This window comes from Hyla sarda, chromosome 9 (genome assembly GCF_029499605.1).
Source record: "Hyla sarda isolate aHylSar1 chromosome 9, aHylSar1.hap1, whole genome shotgun sequence".
Classification (NCBI taxonomy): Eukaryota; Metazoa; Chordata; class Amphibia; order Anura; family Hylidae; genus Hyla; species Hyla sarda.
Window position 1 is genome coordinate 144,331,620 of NC_079197.1, and position 21,813 is coordinate 144,353,432.

At 46.1% G+C, this 21,813-nt stretch overlaps 1 protein-coding gene across 3 annotated transcripts in view; it reads left to right on the forward strand.

Moving 5' to 3' along the window:
- The window catches only part of SPTBN4 (spectrin beta, non-erythrocytic 4), a 162,528-nt gene that overhangs the window by 97,748 nt on the left and 42,967 nt on the right, over positions 1–21,813 (forward strand). For all 3 annotated transcript variants that reach the window (XM_056540128.1, XM_056540129.1, XM_056540130.1), the window contains 2 exons: positions 1,413–1,676; positions 13,050–13,274. In XM_056540128.1, the coding sequence (XP_056396103.1) occupies positions 1,413–1,676; positions 13,050–13,274 (489 nt within the window). The remainder of the gene's footprint in view (positions 1–1,412; positions 1,677–13,049; positions 13,275–21,813) is intronic.

Genomic DNA, 21,813 nt, shown 5'->3' on the forward strand with positions numbered 1-21,813 from the left:
CACATTACGGCCATCTGAACCTTTGCAAAAATAAAAAAAATGTTTTTTTAAATTGCGCAGTATTGACTTCTAGTCCTGGATTAGGTTGGATCTACTTAAGAAATCCCAATGCTACAATTAGGCTATAATCACACGCGGAAATGGCGCTGCAGTAGAGTCCCATTGATTTCAATGGGGTTCTGCTGCAATGTGCGCACAGCGGGATTTCGATTTCGGTGTCTGCAGCAACAATGAACAGGATCTTTGATCTATTGAGAGGCCGGATTTCTGAACGGTCCTGTTACCGGTGATCTGGAAAAAACTGTGCCCCTGTAAGCCTTGCTGCACACCCTCAGCTACAAGGACACATTTTTCTTTTTTGCAGCATGACACAGTGATAAGCATCCCCGCTTCCTCTCCCTCCATCCCCATCACAGTTTCTCTGCCGCTTAAACAGATGGTGGGCTTCCACAGCCTTTCTCCCACCTGCCCGCACATCTACCACTCACCCTCACTGCATATCTACAATCCAACCATTACCTGTTACAAGACTACAATTCCCAGCATGCCCCTACAGTAAGGACATGCTGGGGGTTGTTGTCTTGCAACAGCTAGCGGGTGGATGGTGGATGTGCGGCGCGGGTGGGAGACAAGCTGGAAGATGTGCGTAGAAAATGTGTCCCCATTCCCGTGAGAGAGGGCAGTGGGGATGGAGTGAGAGGGAGCAGGATGGTGAAAACTGTGTCCTTCTGTAAAGAAGAAAACTGTGTTCCTTGTAGCCGAGGGTGTGCTGGTGCCTCAGCCAATCAGTGCCCTGGTCACATTCGGCTTCAGAAGCACTGTTTTCTTCATTACATCGGCGGAACATGCAAATGTGCGCAATGTCCTTCTGTGTTTTCTGGGTGGACATTCCTTACTTTTTCCGATGTGTGAATATAGCCTTAAAGGAGAAGTATCATGAAAAAAACATATACCCTATCCGAAGGGGATACGGATAGGGGATACGTTTTTTTATTCATAATACTTGTCCTTTAAGGGGGCCATACACATTATTGTCAGCCAACCCAAGCCAATTTTAGTGGGACTGGCCAACCATCTAAGGTGTAGTGGGTGTCCTAACTTTACACCAGATGTCAAAGAAAAAAAGAATCTGGTCTGATCCTGTTGTTCTTAGGGGAGGTGTCAGATAGTTGTTTACTCCCCTTTCCTTAAATAGAACACATGTACATTAGGAATGCATTTATATGAGGGAGTCAGGAGAAATAGCTGCTCGCCCGACAACTACCTAAAGTGTATAGTTAGCTCTAGATACAGTCCTACAGATCAATTAAATGATCAGCATAAAGTAGGAGAATAGCTACGTACTGTAGGGGTATAACATTGATTAAGATTGTCAGAACAGAATGAGAAACGGCTTTACATCATTTACACAGGAAGGAAACCACCTTATCCAGGAGAAGCCGGAGTTGGCCGGTGTGGTGAAGAAGAAGATAGAAGAGATCCGGCAATGTTGGGTGGAGCTCGAATCCAGTACACAAGCCAAGGCCCAGCAGCTCTTCCAGACTAGTAAGGCCGAACTGGTGGTGCAAAATTATACAGACCTGGGCAAAAGACTTCATAAGCTGGAAGAGCAACTGCAACCTGTGGAACACTTTCCGGATGTATCCACTGTTAATACTCAACTGAAGAAGCTGGAGGTGAGTCAATTGTTTTGGGGTCTTCTAAAGATCTTCTAGGATGGGCAAATCTGTCCTCGGAAGGGGCTCATCTACATTCAGACCTGATGCTGTACATGGTGAGTTCTAATTTCTTCTAATGATCTCAACCTTGTGTGGCCAATACACATTAAACTAACCTTAAAGAGGTACTCCACAGGCCAGCATTCAGCTGTTTTCCCGCTGCGGGGTTGGCTACGCCCCTCGTGACGTCATGTCCATGCCCCATCAATGCAAGTCAATGGGAGGGGGCGTGACTGCTGTCACGCCCCCTCCCATAGACTTGCATTTAGGGGGCGTGACCATGACGCCACGAGGGGCGTGGCCGACCCCCGCAGCGGGGAAAAAGCTGAACGCTGGCCAGTGGAGTACCTCTTTAACATGATGCACAGCAGATAACTTACTGCCAGTTTTTTTGCAGTCTATGTCCTTGTTCTTCCTTATTGTGGCTGTTTAGTTTGTATTTGTCAACATTTTCAAAGTGCCACCATTTTGAATATAATAGGGGAAGGCCTTGGAAAGGCAGAGATAGCACTGCCCAAATTCTAAGCAAAGAAATAATGCAAGATACCACTGCTGGTTAAAGGGGTACTCCGGTGGAAAACATTTTTTTTTTTTTTTAAATTAACTGGTGCCAGAAAGTTAAACAGATCTGTAAATGACTTCTATTAAAAAATGTTAATCCTTCCAGTACTTTTTAGCAGCTGTATGCTACAGAGGAAATTCTTTTCTTTTTGAATTTATTTTTTGTCTTGTCCACAGTGCTCTCTGCTGACACCTCTGTCCGTATCAGGAACTGTCCAGAGCAGGAGAAAATCCCCATAGCAAACCAATGCTGCTCTGGACAGTTCCTGATACGGGCATCAGGTGTCAGCAGAGAGCACTGTGGACAAGACAAAAAAGAAATACAAAACGAAAAGAATTTTCTCTGTAGCATACAGCTACCTCTCCTGCTCTGGACAGTTCCTGATACGGGCATCAGGCGTCAGCAGAGAGCACTGTGGACAAGACAAAAATGAAATTCAAAAAGAAAAGAATTTCCTCTGTAGCATACAGCTGCTAAAAAGTACTGGAAGGGTAAAGATTTTTTTTAATAGAAGTCATTTACAAATCTGTTTACATTTCTGGCACCAGTTGATTTAAAAAATAATGTTTTCCCCCGGAGTACCCCTTTAATGCATTGCCTTCAGTGGGTGACATACTTGATGTTGCCATAGTTTATTATTTTATGAATATTTTATTAATGTGTATTTATTAGTAGTTGATGCCACACTCACAGGGGTCTTGTGTTGTGTGACATAGTACGAAGTACAGTGGTCCCTCAAGTTACAATATTAATTGGTTCCAGGACGACCATTGTATGTTGAAACCATTGTATGTTGAGACCAGAACTCTATGGAAACCTGGTAATTAGTTCTGAAGCCACCAAAATGTCATCCAAAAATAGGAAAAAGTGAGGATTAAAGAAAAATAAGTAGATAACTAATATAGATAAAGCAAATCCTTACATATAAAAGTAATAAAGATCTGCTGGGAGCTGTAATCACTGTCTATGTCAGTGTTTCCCAATCAAGGTGCCCCCAGCTGTTGCAAAACTACAACTCCCAGCATGCCCGGACAGCCAAAGGCTGTCCGGGCATGCTGGGAGTTGTAGTTTTGCAACAGCTGGAGGCACCCTGGTTGGGAAACATTGGTCTATGTAGAGGACAGGAGCTTCTTCGGGGTCCTATACAGTACACACAGTGTCCCAAATGGAGCCGCCCTCACCTGGTGTCCAAAGGAGCAGCTAACCCTGGTACAGGTAAGGAGTAGTACAGAACTTGTAATTCCTCCCTGTACTGTAGGGGGCGCTACCAGACACCAGTCAGTGCATGCACATCAGTAATAGAGGTGATTTACCAGTAAAATGCCCATTCTGATTGGTCAGTTCCTCCAGTTGTGACAGGTATCACAGATCTGGACTGTCCGTAGCATTGTATGTCGAGTCTGGTTTCAAGTTACAATGGTCCAGAAAAGACCAATGTATGTTGAAACTATTGTATGTTGAGGCCATTGTAAGTTGAGGGATCACTGTATATAGACTGGAATAAGCTTGGTATATTGTTATTATTGAATTTTCTAGTGATTTTAGTAATGTTCACTTAAATCTATGAGCCACAATTTTGGTATGTGACGTTGACATCTGTTTTACATAACTATTTTTTGCAGGGGCATTTAGCCATTCGATTCACGATTCTAATGTATTTGTGTGTGTGTGTGTGGTGCAGGTTAATCTGCAGCATCGCTCTCAGAGAAGAAACAGTCTGCCCATATAAACAATATCACAAATTGTCCCTAGTTATAAGCAGAGAGACACACACAGACAGTACTCCACATACAAATACAAAAGTCGGGGGCTTAGCCAATCCGTAGCTTAAAGGAGAATCCAGCATCAAAAAACCTATTCCCTGTCCTGCAGATAGGCGAGAAGTATTTTTATACTGGATAACTCCTTTAAAGTTGGGGGCTACGAAGTGTCAAAAGGCCAACACTGTATAACAATAATATGAAATAGCGCACACCCAAATATGAGAAATAACTATCACTTTATGGGCAAAAAAACAATATCAAGGACAATATAGACTAAAAACACTTAAAAGCTCAAAGAGGGGCATAAATATTATCAGAGAAAGCAAGTCCTCTCCTCTCCCATCCTCATATCATGTTCTCATATCCTGACCACATATCCTGACCTCATATCCTGACCTCATATCCTGACCTCATATCCCGTCCTCATTTCCAGTCCATATATCCTGACCTCATATCCAGTCCTCATATCCCGACCTCATATCCCATCCTCATATCCTGACCTCATATCCTGACCTCATGTCCCATCCTCGTATCCTGACCTCATATCCCATCCTCATATCCTGACCTCATATCCTGACCTCATATCCCATCCTCATATCCTGACCTCATATCCTGACCTCATGTCCCATCCTCGTATCCTGACCTCATATCCCATCCTCATATCCTGACCTCATATCCCATCCTCATATCCTGACCTCATATCCTGACCTCATATCCCATCCTCATTTCCAGTCCATATATCCCGACCTCATATCCAGTCCTCATATCCTGACCTCATATCCCATCCTCATATCCTGACCTCATATCCTGACCTCATATCCCATCCTCATAGCCTGACCTCATATCCTGACCTCATATCCTGACCTCATATCATGTTCTCATATCCTCACCTCATATCCTAACCTCATATCCTGACCTCATATCCCGACCTCATATCCCGACCTCATATCCTGACCTCATATCCCGTCCTCATATCCAGTCCATATATCCCGACCTCATATCCCATCCTCATATCCAGTCCTTATATCCCAGTCCTCATTTCCTGACCTCATATCCAGTCCTCATATCCCACCCCCATATGCCATCCTTATATCCCATCCTTATATCTCAACCTCATATCCTGTCCACATATATATTTTTGGTGTGGAAAGGTGTTCTTTGGAGGTTGAGCGGATTTGCTCCGTCGGATGATATTTATGTTCTTCTTTGAGATTCTAAGTGGTTTAAAATATATTGTCCTTGATATTGTTTTTAATCACTAAAGTTATGTAGTTATATGTGTGTGCGCTTTTTTTTGTATTTCTATCTTTACCTGTAAATACGGACAATTGTCTTCAGCACTGTATATCAGTAAAGAAAGAAAGACACTGAAATAGCACACACCCAAATATGAGAAAAAACTATATCACTTTATTGACAAAAAAACAATATCAACGACAATATAGGCTAAAACCACTTAAGAGGGGTTATCCAGGAAAAAAAACTTTTTTTTATATATCGACTGGCTCCAAAGAGTTAAACAGATTTGTAAATTACTTCTATTAAAAAATCTTAATCTTTTCAGTACTTATGAGCTGCTGAAGTTGAGTTGTTCTTTTCTGTCTAAGTGCTCTCTGATGACACGTGTCACGGGAACTGTCCGAAGTAGAAGCAAATTCCCATAGCAAACCTCTTCTACTCTGTGCAGTTCGTGAGACAAGCAGAGGTGTCAGCATAGAGCACTGTTGTTAGACAGAAAAGAACAACTCAACTTCAGCAGCTGATAATTATTGGAAGGAGTAAGATTTTTTAATAGAAGTAATTTACAAATCTGTTTAACTTTCTGGAGCCAGTTGATATATATAAAAAAGTTTTTTCCTGGAATACCCCTTTAAAAACTCAAAGAGGAGCATAAATATTATCAGAGGGAGCAAATCCTCTCATCTCCTGTCCTCATATCCCGACCTCCTATCCCGTCCTCATATCCCGTCCACATATCCCGTCCACATATCCCGTCCACATATCCCGTTCACATATCCCGTCCACATATCCCGTCCACATATCCCGTCCTCATATCCCGTCCTCATATCCCGTTCTCATATCACATCCTAGTATCTCAACCTCATATCCCGTCCTCATATCCCGTCCTCATATCTCATCCTCATATCTCGTCTTCATATCCGTTCTCATATCCCGTTCTCATATCACATCCTAGTATCTCAACCTCATATCCCGTCCTCATATCCCGTCCTCCTATCCCGTCCTCATATCCCGTCCTCATATCACATCCTAGTATCTCAACCTCATATCCCGTCCACATATCCCGTCCTCATATCCCATCCTCATATCCCGACCTCCTATCCCGTCCTCATATCCCGTCCTCATATCCCGTCCACATATCCCGTCCTCATATCCCGTCCACATATCCCGTCCTCATATCCCGTCCTCATATCCCATCCTCATATCTCGTCTTCATATCCATTCTCATATCCCGTCCTCATATCTCGACTTTGTATCACATCCTCATATCTCGACTTCATATTTCGTCTTCATATCCCGTTCTCATATCACATCCTAATATCTCAACCTCATATCCCGACCTCATATCCCCTCCTCATATATCGATCTCATATCCCGACCTCATATTTCAACCTCATATCTCAAATACATATTTTTTTTGGTGTGGAAAGATGTTCTTTGGAGGTTGAGCGGATTTGCTCCGTCTGATGATATTTATGTTCTTCTTTGAGCTTTTAAGTGGTTTAAACTATATTGTCCCTGATATTTCTGATATATCCCTGATTTGTTATTTCTCTATTGGGTGTGCACTTTTTTGTTTGGATATTTCTTTCTTTACCTGTAAACACAGACCATAGTCTTCGGCAGCATCCTAATAGGGAAGCTGTTACGTTACAGGAAGAGCCAAGAACATCTTGGTAAACCTTGATGGACATGTGCGTACTCCTACTCCCAGCAGAATTGGACAGTTTACGGTTGTCTGGGCAGGCTTGGAGTTGGAGTTTTGCAATATCTGGAGGTCTGTAGTTTAAAGACCACTAAAATATATTGTTACAGAAAAAGATTACATATTACGTGCATTTTATTCATGTAAATCTCTGCTCATGTCGTCCTTAAGTGTCCAGTGGGTGGTCTTGAAATACATACAAGGAAGGCTGTCTGTCAGCAAGTGTGACCGCCATCTGGATAGTTATACCTGGGTTGAACAAAGAGTTTAAGGATTGTCCAGGTTACAAGTTATACTAAATATTTTCCAACAAAATTATACAGTGCTCCCTTAAAGGAGATCTCCAGTCTTGAAAAACGTATCCCCTATTCTAAGGATAGGGGATAAGTTTCAGATCGCGGGGGGTCCGATCGCTGGGACCCCCTGCAACCTCCCGTACGGGGCCCCGGCAGCCCGCGGGAAAGGGGCGTGTCGACTACGGCACAAAGCGGCGGCTGACACTCCTCCTCAATACAACTCTATGGCAGAGCCGGAGCGCTGCCTTCGGCAATCTCCGGCTCTGCCATAGTGCTGTATTGAGGGGGCGTGTCGGCCGCCGCTTCGTGCAGTGGTCAACACGCACTCTCTGGCCAATGAGCCGGGGCCCCGTACAGGAGATCACGGGGGGCCCCAGCAGTCGGACCCCCAACGATCTGAAACTTATCCCCTATCCTTAGGATAGGGGATACGTTTTTCAGGACTGGAGATCTCCTTTATGTTACAATATTAAGTGTTATCGGGACGACCATTGTATGTTGAAACCATTGTATGTTGAGACCATAACTCTATGGAAACCTGGGAATTGGTTCTGAAGCCACCAAAATGTCATCCAAAAATAGGGAAAAGTGAGGATTAAAGAAAAATAAGTAATAACTAATCCACATAAAGCAAGTCCTTACATATAAGAGTAATAAAGATCTGCTGGGAGCTGTAATCACTGTCTATGTAGAGGACGGGAGCTTCTTCAGGATCATCAAAACCAGTGTAACCAGGAAGAGCAGTGCAGTTGCCCAGAGCAACCAATCATATTGCTTCTTATATTTTTAAAAAGACCTTTAAAAATTAAAGAAGAAATCTGATTGGTTGCTCTGGGAAACTGCACCACTCTTCCTCTACACAGGTTTTGATAAATCTCCCCCAGTGTCCCAAAAAAGTAACATGGAGCTGCCCTCACCTAGTGTTCAAAGGAGCAGGTAACCCTGGTACAGGTAAAGAGTACAGAACATGTAATACCTCCCTGTACTGTAGGGGGCGCTACCAGACACCAGTCAGTGCATACACTTCAGTAATACAGGTAAAGAGTACAGAACATGTAATACCTCCCTGTACTGTAGGGGGCGCTACCAGACACCAGTCAGTGCATACACTTCAGTAATACAGGTAAAGAGTACAGAACATGTAATACCTCCCTGTACTGTAGGGGGCGCTACCAGACACCAGTCAGTGCATACGCTTCAGTAATACAGGTAAAGAGTACAGAACATGTAATACCTCCCTGTACTGTAGGGGGCGCTACCAGACACCAGTCAGTGCATGCACTTCAGTAATACAGGTTTTTTACCAGTGAATGTCCATTCTGATTGATCAGTTCTTCCAGCTATTAACAAGTTTACAGATCTGGACTGTCCATAACATTGTATGTTGAGTCTGGTGTCAAGTTACAATGGTCCAGAAAAGACTATTATATGCTGAAAATATTGTAACTTGAGACCATTTTAAGTTTAGGGACCACTGTACTGTATATATCAGTGGTCTCCAAACTGCAGACCTCCAGATGTTGCAAAACATTGCAACATCTGGATGTCCGCAGGTTGGAGACCACTGATATATATCAATCTTCTCAACTTCCGCTCTAGAACATGATACTCGTAGAATGAACAGTATTGTCATGGGACAGGTTCCCTTTAAATAGAGGCATCAACCTCGGCATTCATGGAAAGACTCCAGAGCTTCCTCCGCCCTTCTGCCTAGACCAAAACTGGATTCTTTCATGGCCACCACCCCATACATTTTGCCTGCTTAAAGGTGTTTTCCAGGAAAAAAAACTTTTTTTTAAATATCAACTGGCTCCAGTAAGTTAAACAGATTTGTAAATGACTTCTATTGAAAAATCCTTTCAGTACTTATGAGCTTCTGAAGTTGAGTTGTTCTTTTCTGTCTAAGTCCTCTCTGATGACACCTGTCTCGGGAACCGCCCAGTTTAGAAGCAAATCCCCATAGCAAACCTCTTCTAAACTGGGCAGTTCCCGAGACAGGTGTCATCAGAGAGCACTTAGACAGAAAAGAACAAGCTTAACTTCAGAAGCTCATAAGTACTGAAAGAATTAAGATTTTTTAATAGAAGTAATTTACAAATCTGTTTAACTTTCTGGAGCCAGTTGATATATATATATATATATATATATATATATATATATATGAAAAAGTTTTTTTCCTGGATAACCCCTTTAATTTTTTCCATCCTGACCTGAACATATGTTTTTGATAAGATACCTTCGGACTTCCCCAATACATATATTGGCGAATAAACAGGTGTCATGTCCTGCTCATCCTGCTGAATAGTATGTGTACCACGTATACCACGTACAGCTCGCTTCATAGGGACAAAGATTATATTTCAGCGTTCTGCTTGCGTAATGCTCATCATTCATAAACACCTCATTCTTTCAACAGCATGACGCAGACACCCATGACTGACCATCTCAGCGTCACAGTGCATTTGTTCCCAGCCCATTGCCTGATCCCCGGTACAGTAAATTGTGTGTGTTTTGTCTCCCTCCTCTTCATCCATCTTGGTGGATTCCAAACTCCACAACCACTAGTAAAACCGATCTTGTTCGTACTTCCATTTCCAAAGCTGCAACCCGATTGGTTCATTTCATTCCGTAACGCGATCCTGACTCGAGTTCTAATGTAAAGCTCCAAAATGTTCTTCTTATAGTCTGAGGCCTGGTTACTGTTCTGAATAAGTTTCCATTCTCACAACAATTTTTTATTTATAGCCATGTAGGCCGGTATTAGTTACCTTAGTTCATTTTAAGTAGGGGCCCTTGAGTTTGTCCCGTAAGAATAGACTTCACTTCCTGAAGTTACTGGGTTTGCCCCTTAAAGCAGTACTCCCGTGGAAAACTTTTTTTTATAAATCAACTGGTGCCAGAAAGTTAAACAGATTTGTAAATTACTTCTATTAAAAAATCTTAATCCTTCCAGTACTTTTTAGGGGCTGTATACTAAAGAGAAATCAAAAAAAGAAATGTATTTCCTCTGATGTCATGACCACAGTGCTCTCTGCTGACCTTTGCTGTCTATTTTAGGAACTGTCCAGAGCAGGAAAAAATCCCCATAGCAAACATATGCTGCTCTGGACAGTTCCTAAAATGGACAGCAGAGGTCAGCAGAGAGCACTGTGTTCTTTTTGGATTTCTCTTTAGTATACAGCCCCTAAAAAGTACTGGAAGGATTAAGATTGTTTAATAGAAGTGATTTACAAATCTGTTTAACTTTCTGGCACCAGTTCATAAAAAAAAAAAAAAAAGTTTTCCACGGGAGTACCCCTTTAATAATGTACTTGATTTTCTGAAGTTTTTGGGTTTGGACTTTAAAGGGATACTGCAGCAAAAAGTAACTAATAATATAAGTGTCAGATTGGGGGGGATCTGACCACTGGGACCCCTGCAACCTCCTGATCAGGGCCCGGCTCTCTGAAAGGGATGCATGGTGGGGTCGGCATGCGCTCTATTCATTCTCTATAGGAGCACTGAAGAGACCCGGGTGCTTTACTCGGTCATCTCTGGCGCTCCCACAGAAATAAATGGAGCGTGTGCCGACCCCAGCATGTGCTCCTCACAGCCGGGCCGCGTTTAGGAGATCGCAGGGGGTTCCAGTGGGATATCTGACACTTACACCCTATCCTGTGGACAGGGGATAAGTTACTTTTCGCTGCAGTAAACCTTTAAGGCCTCGTTCACGTGGCGGATTTTCTAAGCGTAGTGTGGTGGAAAGATTCTACTTGGAAATTCATTGACAGCAGAGTCTTAAAGAATTTCACAGATTGCCCAGGTTATTCTTTTGCAGCAGGCCCCTATTGCTTTCAATGTGATTCTGCTGCAGTGTGAACATGGCGTTATTTCCCGCGGTAGAAATTTCCATTCCAGGTTCCGAAGAAAGAATTAACATTTCAGTTCTTTCTGCAGAATCCACTCAAAATGCAGTGCTGTCTATGGAGATGGCACATTTCTGAGCGGACCTAGCGCCGGCATGTTCTGACAGTGCCTCCAGTCTGCGGAATGTCTGCCTGGAAACTTTTTTGGCTGACTTTCCACCATGTGAACATACTGTAAGAAAGCGCTTAAAGGGGTACTCTGGTGGAAACTTTTTTTTTTTTTTTTATCAACTGGTGCCAGAAAGTTAAACAGATTTGTAAATGACTTCTATTAAAAAAAATTTACCCTTCCAGTACTTATTAGCAGCTGTATGCTACAGCTCTTGTCCACAGTGCTCTCTGCTGACACCTCTGTCCTTGTCAGGAACTGTCCAGAGCAGCATAGGTTTGCTATGTGGATTTTCTCCTGCTCTGGACAGTTCCTGATACGGGGATCAGGTGTCAGCAGAGAGCACTGTGGTCAAGACACAAAAGAAATTCAAAAAGAAAAGAATTTCCTCTGTAGCATACAGCTGCTAAAAAGTACTGGAAGGGTAAAGATTTTTTAATAGAAGTCATTTACAAATCTGTTTAACTTTCTGGCACCAGTTGATTTTTAAAAAATAAAATAAAAAAATAAAATTCCACCTGAGTACCCCTTTAAGTTCCTGAATCTGCCAGGTTTGCCCCATAATAATGTTTCACCCATTTTTGGCATCAAACTCTTACATTTCTATAAAACCCAATTAGAGTAATGAGACAGTTTCCGACATTCCTGAAACCAGTTCGCCACTTGGGAATTCTCCTTAAGATTTTTTCATGTACAAAGTTTACAGTTATCAAGGGTTCTACAATTTACCAAATACCCCTTAAAGGGGTATTCCAGGAAAAAACTTTTTTTTATATATCAACTGACTCCAGAAAGTTAAACAGATTTGTAAATGACTTCTATAAAAAAATCTTAATCCTTTCAGTACTTATGAGCTTCTGAAGTTAAGGTTGTTCTTTTCTGTCTAAGTGCTCTCTGATGACACCTGTCTCAGGAACCGCCCAGTTTAGAAGAGGTTTGCTATGGGGATTTGCTTCTACTCTGGACAGTTCCCGAGACATGTGTCATCAGAGAGCACTTAGACAGAAAAGAACAACTCAACTTCAGAAGCTCATAAGTACTGAAAGGATTAAGATTTTTTTTTATAGAAATAATGTACAAATCTGTTTATCTTTCTGGAGCCAGTTGATATCTAAAAAAAAGTTTTTTTTTCCTGAATAACCCCTTTAAGATTTTTTCATGTACACAGTTTATAGTTATCAAGGGTTCTACAATTTACCAAATACCCCTTAAAGGGGTATTCCAGGAAAAAACTTTTTTTTATATATCAACTGGCTCCAGAAAGTTAAACAGATTTGTTAATTACTTCTATTAAAAAATCTTAATCCTTTCAGTACTTATGAGCTTCTGAAGTTAAGGTTGTTCTTTTCTGTCTAAGTGCTCTCTGATGACACCTGTCTCAGGAACCGCCCAGTTTAGAAGAGGTTTGCTATGGGGATTTGCTTCTACTCTGGACAGTTCCAGAGACATGTGTCATCAGAGAGCACTTAGACAGAAAAGAACAACTCAACTTCAGAAGCTCATAAGTACTGAAAGGATTAAGATTTTTTTTTATAGAAATAATGTACAAATCTGTTTATCTTTCTGGAGCCAGTTGATATCTAAAAAAAAGTTTTTTTCCTGGATAACCCCTTTAAGATTTTTTTCATGTACAAAGTTTCTAGTTATCAAGGGTTCTACAATTTACCAACTATCCCTTGATGTACTTGACTCTATCAAGCTGACCCAGAAATCCTCTGTCCCTCCGTCTCTGAATTTCCTCCTTTAATGCAGACCATGGAGTCACAGATGGAGGAATGGTACAAGGAGGTCGGAGAGCTGCAAGCACAGATTGCCTCTCTCCCCCTGGATGTGGTAAGCCAAGAGTCTGTGGATGAAAAGCAGAATGAGGTCGGAACTAGGATTGTGCGTTTGATCGAGCCCTTAAAAGAGAGAAGACGAATCCTCCTAGCCTCTAAGGAGGTGCATCAAGTCACCCGGGACCTGGAAGATGAAATTGTGAGTGCATCAATATTGGCTTGTGTTTCTGAATGTCAATGCTAAAACTCTGCACTGTAAGGTGGTGTAGCCAAAGGGAGTGCAGAGAGTAGTCTTCATAACCATCTAGACCAGTGTTTTCCAACCAGGGTGCCTCCAGCTGTTGCAAAACTACAACTCCCAGCATGCCCGGACAGCCAAAGGCTGTCCGGGCATGCTGGGAGTTGTAGTTTTGCAACAGCTGGAGGCACCCTGGTTGGGAAACTCCGATCTAGACAAAAAAAACAACAGCAGTGTTGCAAGTGCAGGGGTGGACGGAAGTCATCCTACCAAAGATATTATTGTACTTTACGGATCACTCTGTGGACAGTGTATTAACATCACAGATAGCTTAAAAGGGGTTCTCCCGTGGAAACCTTTTTTTTTTTTTTTTTTTTTTAAATCAACTGGTGCCAGAAAGTTAAACAGATTTGTAAATGACTTCTATTAAAAAATCTTAATCCTTTCAGTACTTATGAACTACTGAAGTTGAGTTGCTCTTTTCTGTCTAAGTGCTCTCTGATGACACCTGTCTCGGGAATCGCCCAGTTTAGAAGCAAATCCCCATAGCAAACCTCTTCTACTCTGTGCAGTTCCCGAGACAAGCAGAGATGTCAGCAGAGAGCACTGTTGCCAGAAAGGAAAGAACAACTCACCTTCAGCAGCTGATAATTATTGAAAGGATTAAGATTTTTTAATAGAAGTAATTTACAAATCTGTTTACTGTAACTTTCTGGAGCCAGTTGATATAAAAAAAAAAGTTTTTTCCTGGAATACCCCTTTAATATTAGAATTGAATATCAGGTGATGGGCGGAAATGATCAAGGGGTGTGTATTAGGAATACATGCCCCTCAATGTACAACATTCACCCCCCACTGATTGTATAATACCTCCCAGCACTTGTCACTACCATTACTAAAATTAAAAGGGGTACTCCGGTGGAATTTATTTTTTTTTTTTTAAATCAACTGGTGCCCGAAAGTTAAACAGATTTTTAAATTACTTTTATTAAAAAAATATTTGTCCTTTCAGTACTTATTAGCAGCTGTATGCTGCAGAGGAAATTCTTTTCTTTTTGAATTTCTTTTTTGTCTTGTCCACAGTGCTCTCTGCTGACACCTGATGCCCGTATCAGGAACTGTCCAAAGCAGGAGAAAATCCCCATAGCAAACCTATGCTGCTTTGGACAGTTCCTGACACGGACAGAGGTGTCAGCAGAGAGCACTTCCTGTGGAACACAGCAGCTGTTGGGTGTGTCTGACTTCCAGAGAGAGAGGATTGAAGCAGTGTTTCCTACAGCCTTTTCCCCAGGAGGGTGGCAGCTTCCTTGGGAGAGCCTCCTGCTATGGAGCCCCAGACTTCCACCCCTCGAACTAGGCCGGAGGGGGGGTGGGAGTGAGAGAGCTACGGCCGATTCCCAGGACAGGGTGAGAAGATCCAGCAGGCTCCGCAGTAATGTGGAGCCCACTCCCCCGTCCTTCGCTGGAAACCGCAAGGCGTCCGGTAAGAAGCTTATGGTTATGTCTTCGGGGACTGTGTCTGATACTATGGAACCCCAGCAATGGGGGGTGAAGGGTCCCAGGGAGTCGCTAGCTACTTTCGGTTCCCGCATGCAGGCAAATCTTGTAGAATATGAGCAGCTGGGGAAAAAGCTGAAAATCATAAGGGAAGACCTGAAGTTTGCTCGCTACCAAACAGATAACTCTGCCAAGGCTATGAGGGCTAAGTTTGCTGCCAGGGTGTGTGAGCTGAAGGCAGAGGAGCAGGAGGTGGTGAGAGCCCGAATGCTGATTGTAGAGGGAGCAGGCATGTTTAAAGAAAAATTTAAGAATGAAGACCGCTATAAAACCATGCGGACCCCTGTGAAGGAGGAAGAGGATAGTCAGGGGGAGGAAGAGTGCTTGTGTGTCACGGAGGAGAAGATGGAGGAAGGTGGTGAGGGAGATGGCGGCAGTGAGGGTGATGAGAGTGAGGGGGATGTGTGTGATACCCCGTGTACCCCTAAGACCTCTGTCACCCCGAGTGCGGATTACATCAACCCTGCCCAAGTCGCCCTACCAGCCACCTCTGAGGAAAGTGACAGTAATGATGGCGGTGACAGTGGACTGGTCTGTGGGGGGCTCCTGCGGGCCATAGTGATGCAGGAGTCACCCACCCGTCTGGAAAATTTCAGTTTTGGCCAGGACCTGGGCCCTGAGGAGAGGAAGAGGAAGAAGAAGAAGAAGAAAAAGGCTGAGGAGCAGATAAAGTTTGTTTTCTCTCCTATCCAGCAGTCTGGGCCACCTGAAAAGTTGGTTCAGGCTGCTGGGCCCCCCACCCTGCCAGATCCCACTTCTGCTGTGGAACGGGACCAGCACGGGGGGTACAGTGCTGCATCCAACATGGCCGCGGGTGCTACAGTCACGCGTCCTGCTGGTAGGGAAGAGCAGGACAGGCTAATAGTGGGCAATAGTTATGCGGCAGTTTGCAAGGGGAGCGGTTCCCCGAGTATTGTGGGCAATGTTACTAGCCATGCGGGGCACTTCCCTGAGAGGGGGGGGAGTGTCCAGGCGCCTGAGGTGTGTGGTGAGATCTTCTGCTTGGGGGGCGGTCCCCTGGGCGCTGCTAGTAGTGTCGGTGCTGCGGGGCACTCCCCTGAGAGGGGGGGGAGCGTCCAGGTGTCAGAACCTGCTGCTGAGCCTGTGCGGTTGGGCACAGTGTGTGGCGCAGGCACTGCAGGGATCTCCCCTGTGAGAGAGGGGAGTCCCTGCACATCAGTGGCAGGAGGAGTGGTGGAGGTGTGCCTGGAGGGGCAGCCTCAGCTTCGGGAGGTGATGTCGGCGGTGACATCTCGAATGGAGGAGGAGTCATCGTCGCCGACAATGGCAGCCGCCGGTGACCTGAGAATGTACAAAAAGGCCAAGCTAAAGCATGTCCAGGCCAGCCCAGAGGTAGTGGGTGAAGCATCTGCTGATCCCAAAAATACTGTCAATAAAAGCAATGTTAATACAAGGTGTGTGAAAGATGGGAGTGGTAGTGCTGTGGATGAGAGGGGTGTATGTGGCAGTGGTAGTGGTGTGAATGAGAGTGGTGATAGTGGAGTGAATGAGAGGAGTGGTAGTGGTGCAGATGGGAGGAGTGGTAGTGGAGTGATCGGGAGGAGTGGCAGTGAAGTGATTAAGAGTGGTGATAGTGGAGTGAATAGGAGGGGTGGTAGTGGTGTAAATGAGAGGAGTGGTAGTGGTGCAGATGGGAGGAGTAGTGGTGTGAATGAGAGTAGTAGTAGTAGTGGTGTGGATGGTAGGAATAAGAGTGGCTTTTGTGGCAGTACAGGTGGCCTAGGCGGGGATGTAGGGACGGTGTCTGGTCCGGCTGCCCCCCCGGTCGTCAGGAGTTATGCAAGTGTGGCGGCTGGGGGTTCAGTAGGATCTTTACCTCCTGCATCTGGTGAAGGTCAGTTGCAACGGCGTCTCCTGGAGGCACTAAAGAGAGGAGAAAGGAGGCTCCAGGTAGAGGGAAAGGAGATGGACCTGTCTTTTTGGGTGGAGAGACATGGTCTGGGAGCGTTCCGAGAGAGGAATGGGGAGACCGTATGGTCCCTCCAGACACACGGGCAGGAGGTAGGTCGCAGGAATGTGGCCCGTTTGGTCTGGAAAGGCGAAGATGCGTGCCCCCAAAGGGGCAAGGTGGTGGAGCTTCTTTTCCAGATGGGTTTCAAGGCTGGGGATATCTTTGCCCTGATTCACCCCTTCGGCTCCTCCGAGTTTGACGTCAGCTTTGTTAGGCCGGAAGGACTAGATCTCTTTTGGTCTAATTATGAGCTGATGAAAAACGAGCCCGGATGGCGAGATTTCGCTGTAAAAGCGGTATCTCGCCAGAGTATGGTAAAGAAAGTGACCGTTTTGACCCGTAACGAGTCACTTTCTTGTTATGACATTATGACCTGGCTGGGCAGGTACGGGGAGGTGACGGACGTCCCCCGGAAGAACTTTGACGAGCACAATATATGGTCTGGGGCCTGGACGTTTTCCGTTCGTCTCAGGCGTTCAGGGAACACGGTCACCCACATCCCTTCGGCCGCCTTTCTGGGACGCGACAGGATTCAGATCTTCTACCAGGGGCAGCCGAGGCTGTGTCACAGGTGTGGTGACCCAAACCACTTTAGTGCCAACTGCACTCAGCAGATATGCGCTGTGGGGTGGGTCATCTGGCGGCCACCTGTGGGCAGATTCGGTGTAACTTGTGTGGTGACTTAGGTCACCCGTTCAGCCGGTGTCCATGCTCGTTCTCCAACACTGTGACCGCCCCAGCTGGGGAGAGCCTAACGGTTGCCCCAGCGGGGGAGGGGACTAGTGGAGGAGAGGGGGCACCAAAGCCAGTGAAGGAAAAACATAAGACCCCCTCTATGCGGAGGCGAGAGGAGAAGCGCAGGTTGGAGAGGGCCCTTGAGAATGCCCAGGTGCCAGGGGTAGCTCGGGGTCCCACTCCAGACACTGGCTCAGAAGGAGGTCAGAAAAACTCTGAGGCTTTGGGTGGGGCCGAACTGGATGAGGAGATAGGGAGACTGCGTAGGGAAGAAGGTCAAGATGCTCCTTCCTCCAGTCATGCCTCTGAATCCGAAACTGTGGATGAGGAGGAGAAGGAGGGGCAGACAGTAAATGGTGGCCAGGAAAAGAAGAAGAGGAGGAAGAAGGGTAAGAGTAAGGCAGCGCCGTCCTCCTCTTCAGTTGTAGCCTCAGACCATAGAAGGAACAACTCAGTCTCTGACCCTCTGATCGTCCTTTCAAATCGATATGAGGCCCTTGGGGATACCATCTCCCCTCCTCTTCTCGAGGGTCCGGAGGCAGTGCGGCCTCCAGGAGGTGCCGAGCCTCCTTCCTCTGGGGCAGTTTCCTCAGGGGGAGAGGTAACAGCAGATGCTGGAGGTAAAGATCCTGGGATGGATATATCCCTGAGTTTAAAAAGAGGCAAAGGGTCTTCCTCCGATTCAGATGGGGGTGGAGGGAAGGAGAGGAAGAAGGTTTAAAGGGTGAGGCCATCTAACTCAATCACCCAGGATGGCGGCACTCACCCCACTGACACTGGCATCTATTAACTGTGCCAGCATAAAGTCTGATACGGCTAGATTCGCAGCCTTTGATTTTCTCGGCCGTGTTGAAGCCGACATTTTGTATCTGCAAGAGACCAGGTTGTCAGATCTAGCCTCCCTGGTAAAAGCCAGAAGAGAGTGGAGGCGCGGTCCCTCCCACTGGTCTCTTGCGGCTGAGCCGTATAGTGGGGTGGCGGTCCTTTTTACCGCTCCTGTTGAATGCAGACGGGTTATTGAGTTAGAAATGGGGAGGTGCCTGATCTTAGATGTCCTCATGTAGGGGCAAGAGCTCCGGCTTATTAACATCTACGCCCCACAAACTAAGCGGGGCCGTAAAGATCTCTTTATGAGGATTAAGCCCTTTCTTTTTACGAGTCGGCAAGTGATCTTTGGAGGGGACTTCAATAATGTCACGAGGTCCCAAGATAGGAGAGGCTCCAATGGTCCGCTGACTTGCGATAGTGTGGCACTGATTAGCATAGCTAGAGAAGCTCGCCTAGAGGACGCCCACATCCGGAGCCCCTCAGGCCACACGGGTTTCACCTATCATCAAGGTAGTCGCAGGTCTAGGATAGATAGGTTTTATTTAAAGGAGGAAGCCGTCTCTTCCGCAGTGTCCGTGGTTGAGGTGGAGTTCTCCGACCACTGTATGATTTTGTTTTCCCTGAATGTTTCAGAGACCCCCCGGATGGGAAAAGGTTATTGGAAGCTGAATTCGTCCCTCCTGGAGGAAGCGGAGATAAGACAGTCCTTTGAGGATTTTCTTCAGAGTCAGGTACCTTTACTGGGCCTATGTAGTAGTAAGTCAGAGTGGTGGGAGATATTCAAGAAGCGGGTTGCGGGGTTCTTCCGCCAGCTCTCGAGCCTCAGGTCCCTGAACAGGTATCGCCTGTATCAGGGTCTGAGGAGGAAACTCGAGCTCCTTGTCTCGACTGGAGGTAGCCGAGAGGATATCTCCAGAGTGAAATCCTTGCTGATGAGGTGTCAGTATGATAGGCACGCATCTTTGGTTTTTGAGAGGGATTTCGGGAAGTACCGCTCGCCCGACCCTTACAGAAACTGTAAGATGTCAGTGAGTAGTAAAGTCATTTCAGGACTGATTGATAGTACAGGATCTCTGAATCGGTCCAGATCAGGGATCTTGGAGGTCGTCAGATCCTTCTACTCGCACCTCTTGGGGAGGAAGGATCTAGATCGAGACAAGATGTCGGCTTTCCTGGCTGAAACCATTCCTGAGCCAGGGGTAGACCCCTCTCTTGATGTTTTGGCAGAAGGAATCAGGGAAGAGGAAGTGAGACTGGCGATCGAGGGGCTCGCCCCTAAGAAGTCACCAGGTCCGGATGGCTTAACATCCGAGTGGTACAGGACCTTTAAGGAGTCTTTAGCTCCCCTCTTGACTGAGGTATTCAATGAGTGTCTCTCCTCGGGCACTCTGCCGAAGTCAATGAGGAGGTCAGCCCTGATTCTTCTATCAAAGGGTAAAGATCCCAGCCGTATTGAGAGTTGGAGGCCCATAGCTCTTCTCAATACGGACAGGAAGCTTCTGGCCAAGATACTGTTTAATCGGCTGGTGAAGTTTGCACCCCGGCTCCTTTCAGGAGCTCAGCACTGCTCTGTTCCAGGCCGAAGCACCTTAAGTGCGGTCCTTAGTGTCAGGGAGGCAGTGGAGAGGAGTAGTGCGGGTTTCTGGAAGGGGTACTTGCTGTCCCTGGATCAGGCCAAAGCGTTTGATCGGGTGAACCACGAGTACCTCTGGTCCGTCCTCCTGAGATATGGCTTACCGAGTACTTTTGTGAATTGGCTTAAGATCTTGTATGCAGGGGCAGAGAGTTTCCCACTGGTGAACGGTTGGTCTGGCCGCTCTTTTGAGGTGGGGTCCGGAGTCCGTCAGGGTTGTCCTTTGAGCCCGCTGTTATACGTGTTCGCAATCGATCCCTTCGTCCGGAGGGTAGATTGTGGGCCGTTGGCGGGAGTCGGGATGAACCTGGCAGAGCTGGATGTCGCCCAGAGAGTGGTGGCGTACGCTGACGATGTCACCATTTTCGTGTCCTCGCGAGAGGAGGTCGATGTGGTGATGTCGGAAGTGGACCGCTACTTTGAGGCATCCGGGTCTAAGATCAACCGGGATAAGTGTGAGAGTCTCTGGCTGGGAGGGGGAGATCCCACGTTTGATCTCCCGGACACCCTTCCAGGGCCCCAAGAGTCAGCAAAAGTGTTGGGCATCATATTCGGCCAGGATGATTATCCCACCAAAAACTGGGATGGTAAGCTCCAGGATGCCACTCAGAAGGTGGACCAGTGGAAGGGTTGGTCTATGACCCTCAGGGAAAGGGTACACCTGATCAAATCGTACCTGCTCCCCTTGTTTATCTATCTGGGCAGCGTATGTATCCTGCCAGAGGCTTACTACACTAGGGTCTACAGCCTGTTTTTCCAACTGTTATGGGGGAACAGGATGAACCTAGTCAAGAGGGAGGTTACGTACCGCACGAGGAGACTAGGGGGTTTATCTATGGTAAACCCTGTGGTGTTCTTAACCAACACCTTCTTGAAAGCTAACATCTCAAACCTCTGGTCAGAGAGGGCTTCTCCGTGGGTACTCTCCTGTAGGGAATGGTTTCGGCCTTTCTTCCAGGAATGGGAGACAGGAGGGCAAGTGAAGGACCTCCGTACGCCCCATGGATATCTTCCGGCTTATGCTACCCCGACTCTGAAGGCGATACGTCGGTGGGGTCTGGGAGTGTGGGAGATCAGGACCCAGTCAAGGCAGTTCCTTGACAAACGGGTTCTGTTGACCCACTTCCAGAAGCCTCTGGCGCTCAGGGACTGCCCAGGTCGGGATCTGAGGGTGGGGTTGTACCTTTTAAACATGAAAAGGATCCCCCAGAAGTTTTGGGACTTGGCCTGGCGCTGCTTTCAGGGGAAGCTATATGTGAGGGACAATTTGAAGTGTAGGAACTCTGATGACCGGGGATGTCCCCGAGAAGAGTGTGGGGACACGCTGGAAAGCATGGACCATTTCCTGCTTCATTGTCCCTTTAATATAGGAGTTTACAACAGGGTGGGCGCTTCCATCGGCTGGAGTCAACTTGCCGGCCTTACCTATCAGGAGTGGGCTTATGGGGCATTCAGGAACCTGGGTGGCCGAGATCGGGGCACTTTATTCTTAGTCAGTTTAGTGGTTAGGTACTACACGTGGAATGCACGGTGTTTAGTGTCGACCCAAATCCTCTCCGAGGTGGAGGTCTGTAGGAACATCACCGGTGACCTTGGGAAGATCAGGTCTTTGGAGCATGGCAGTCTTGGTACCAGTAGGGCTTCTCTCCTATGGAGAGGGTTTTCCTTTGATGTGCCCTAGGTACTAGACCTTTTAGGTAGAGTACCTTTATTTTGGTTAGGGACAGTGTCAGAGGGACAGAGATAGGATGAGAACAGGGTTAGTTTGAATGAAG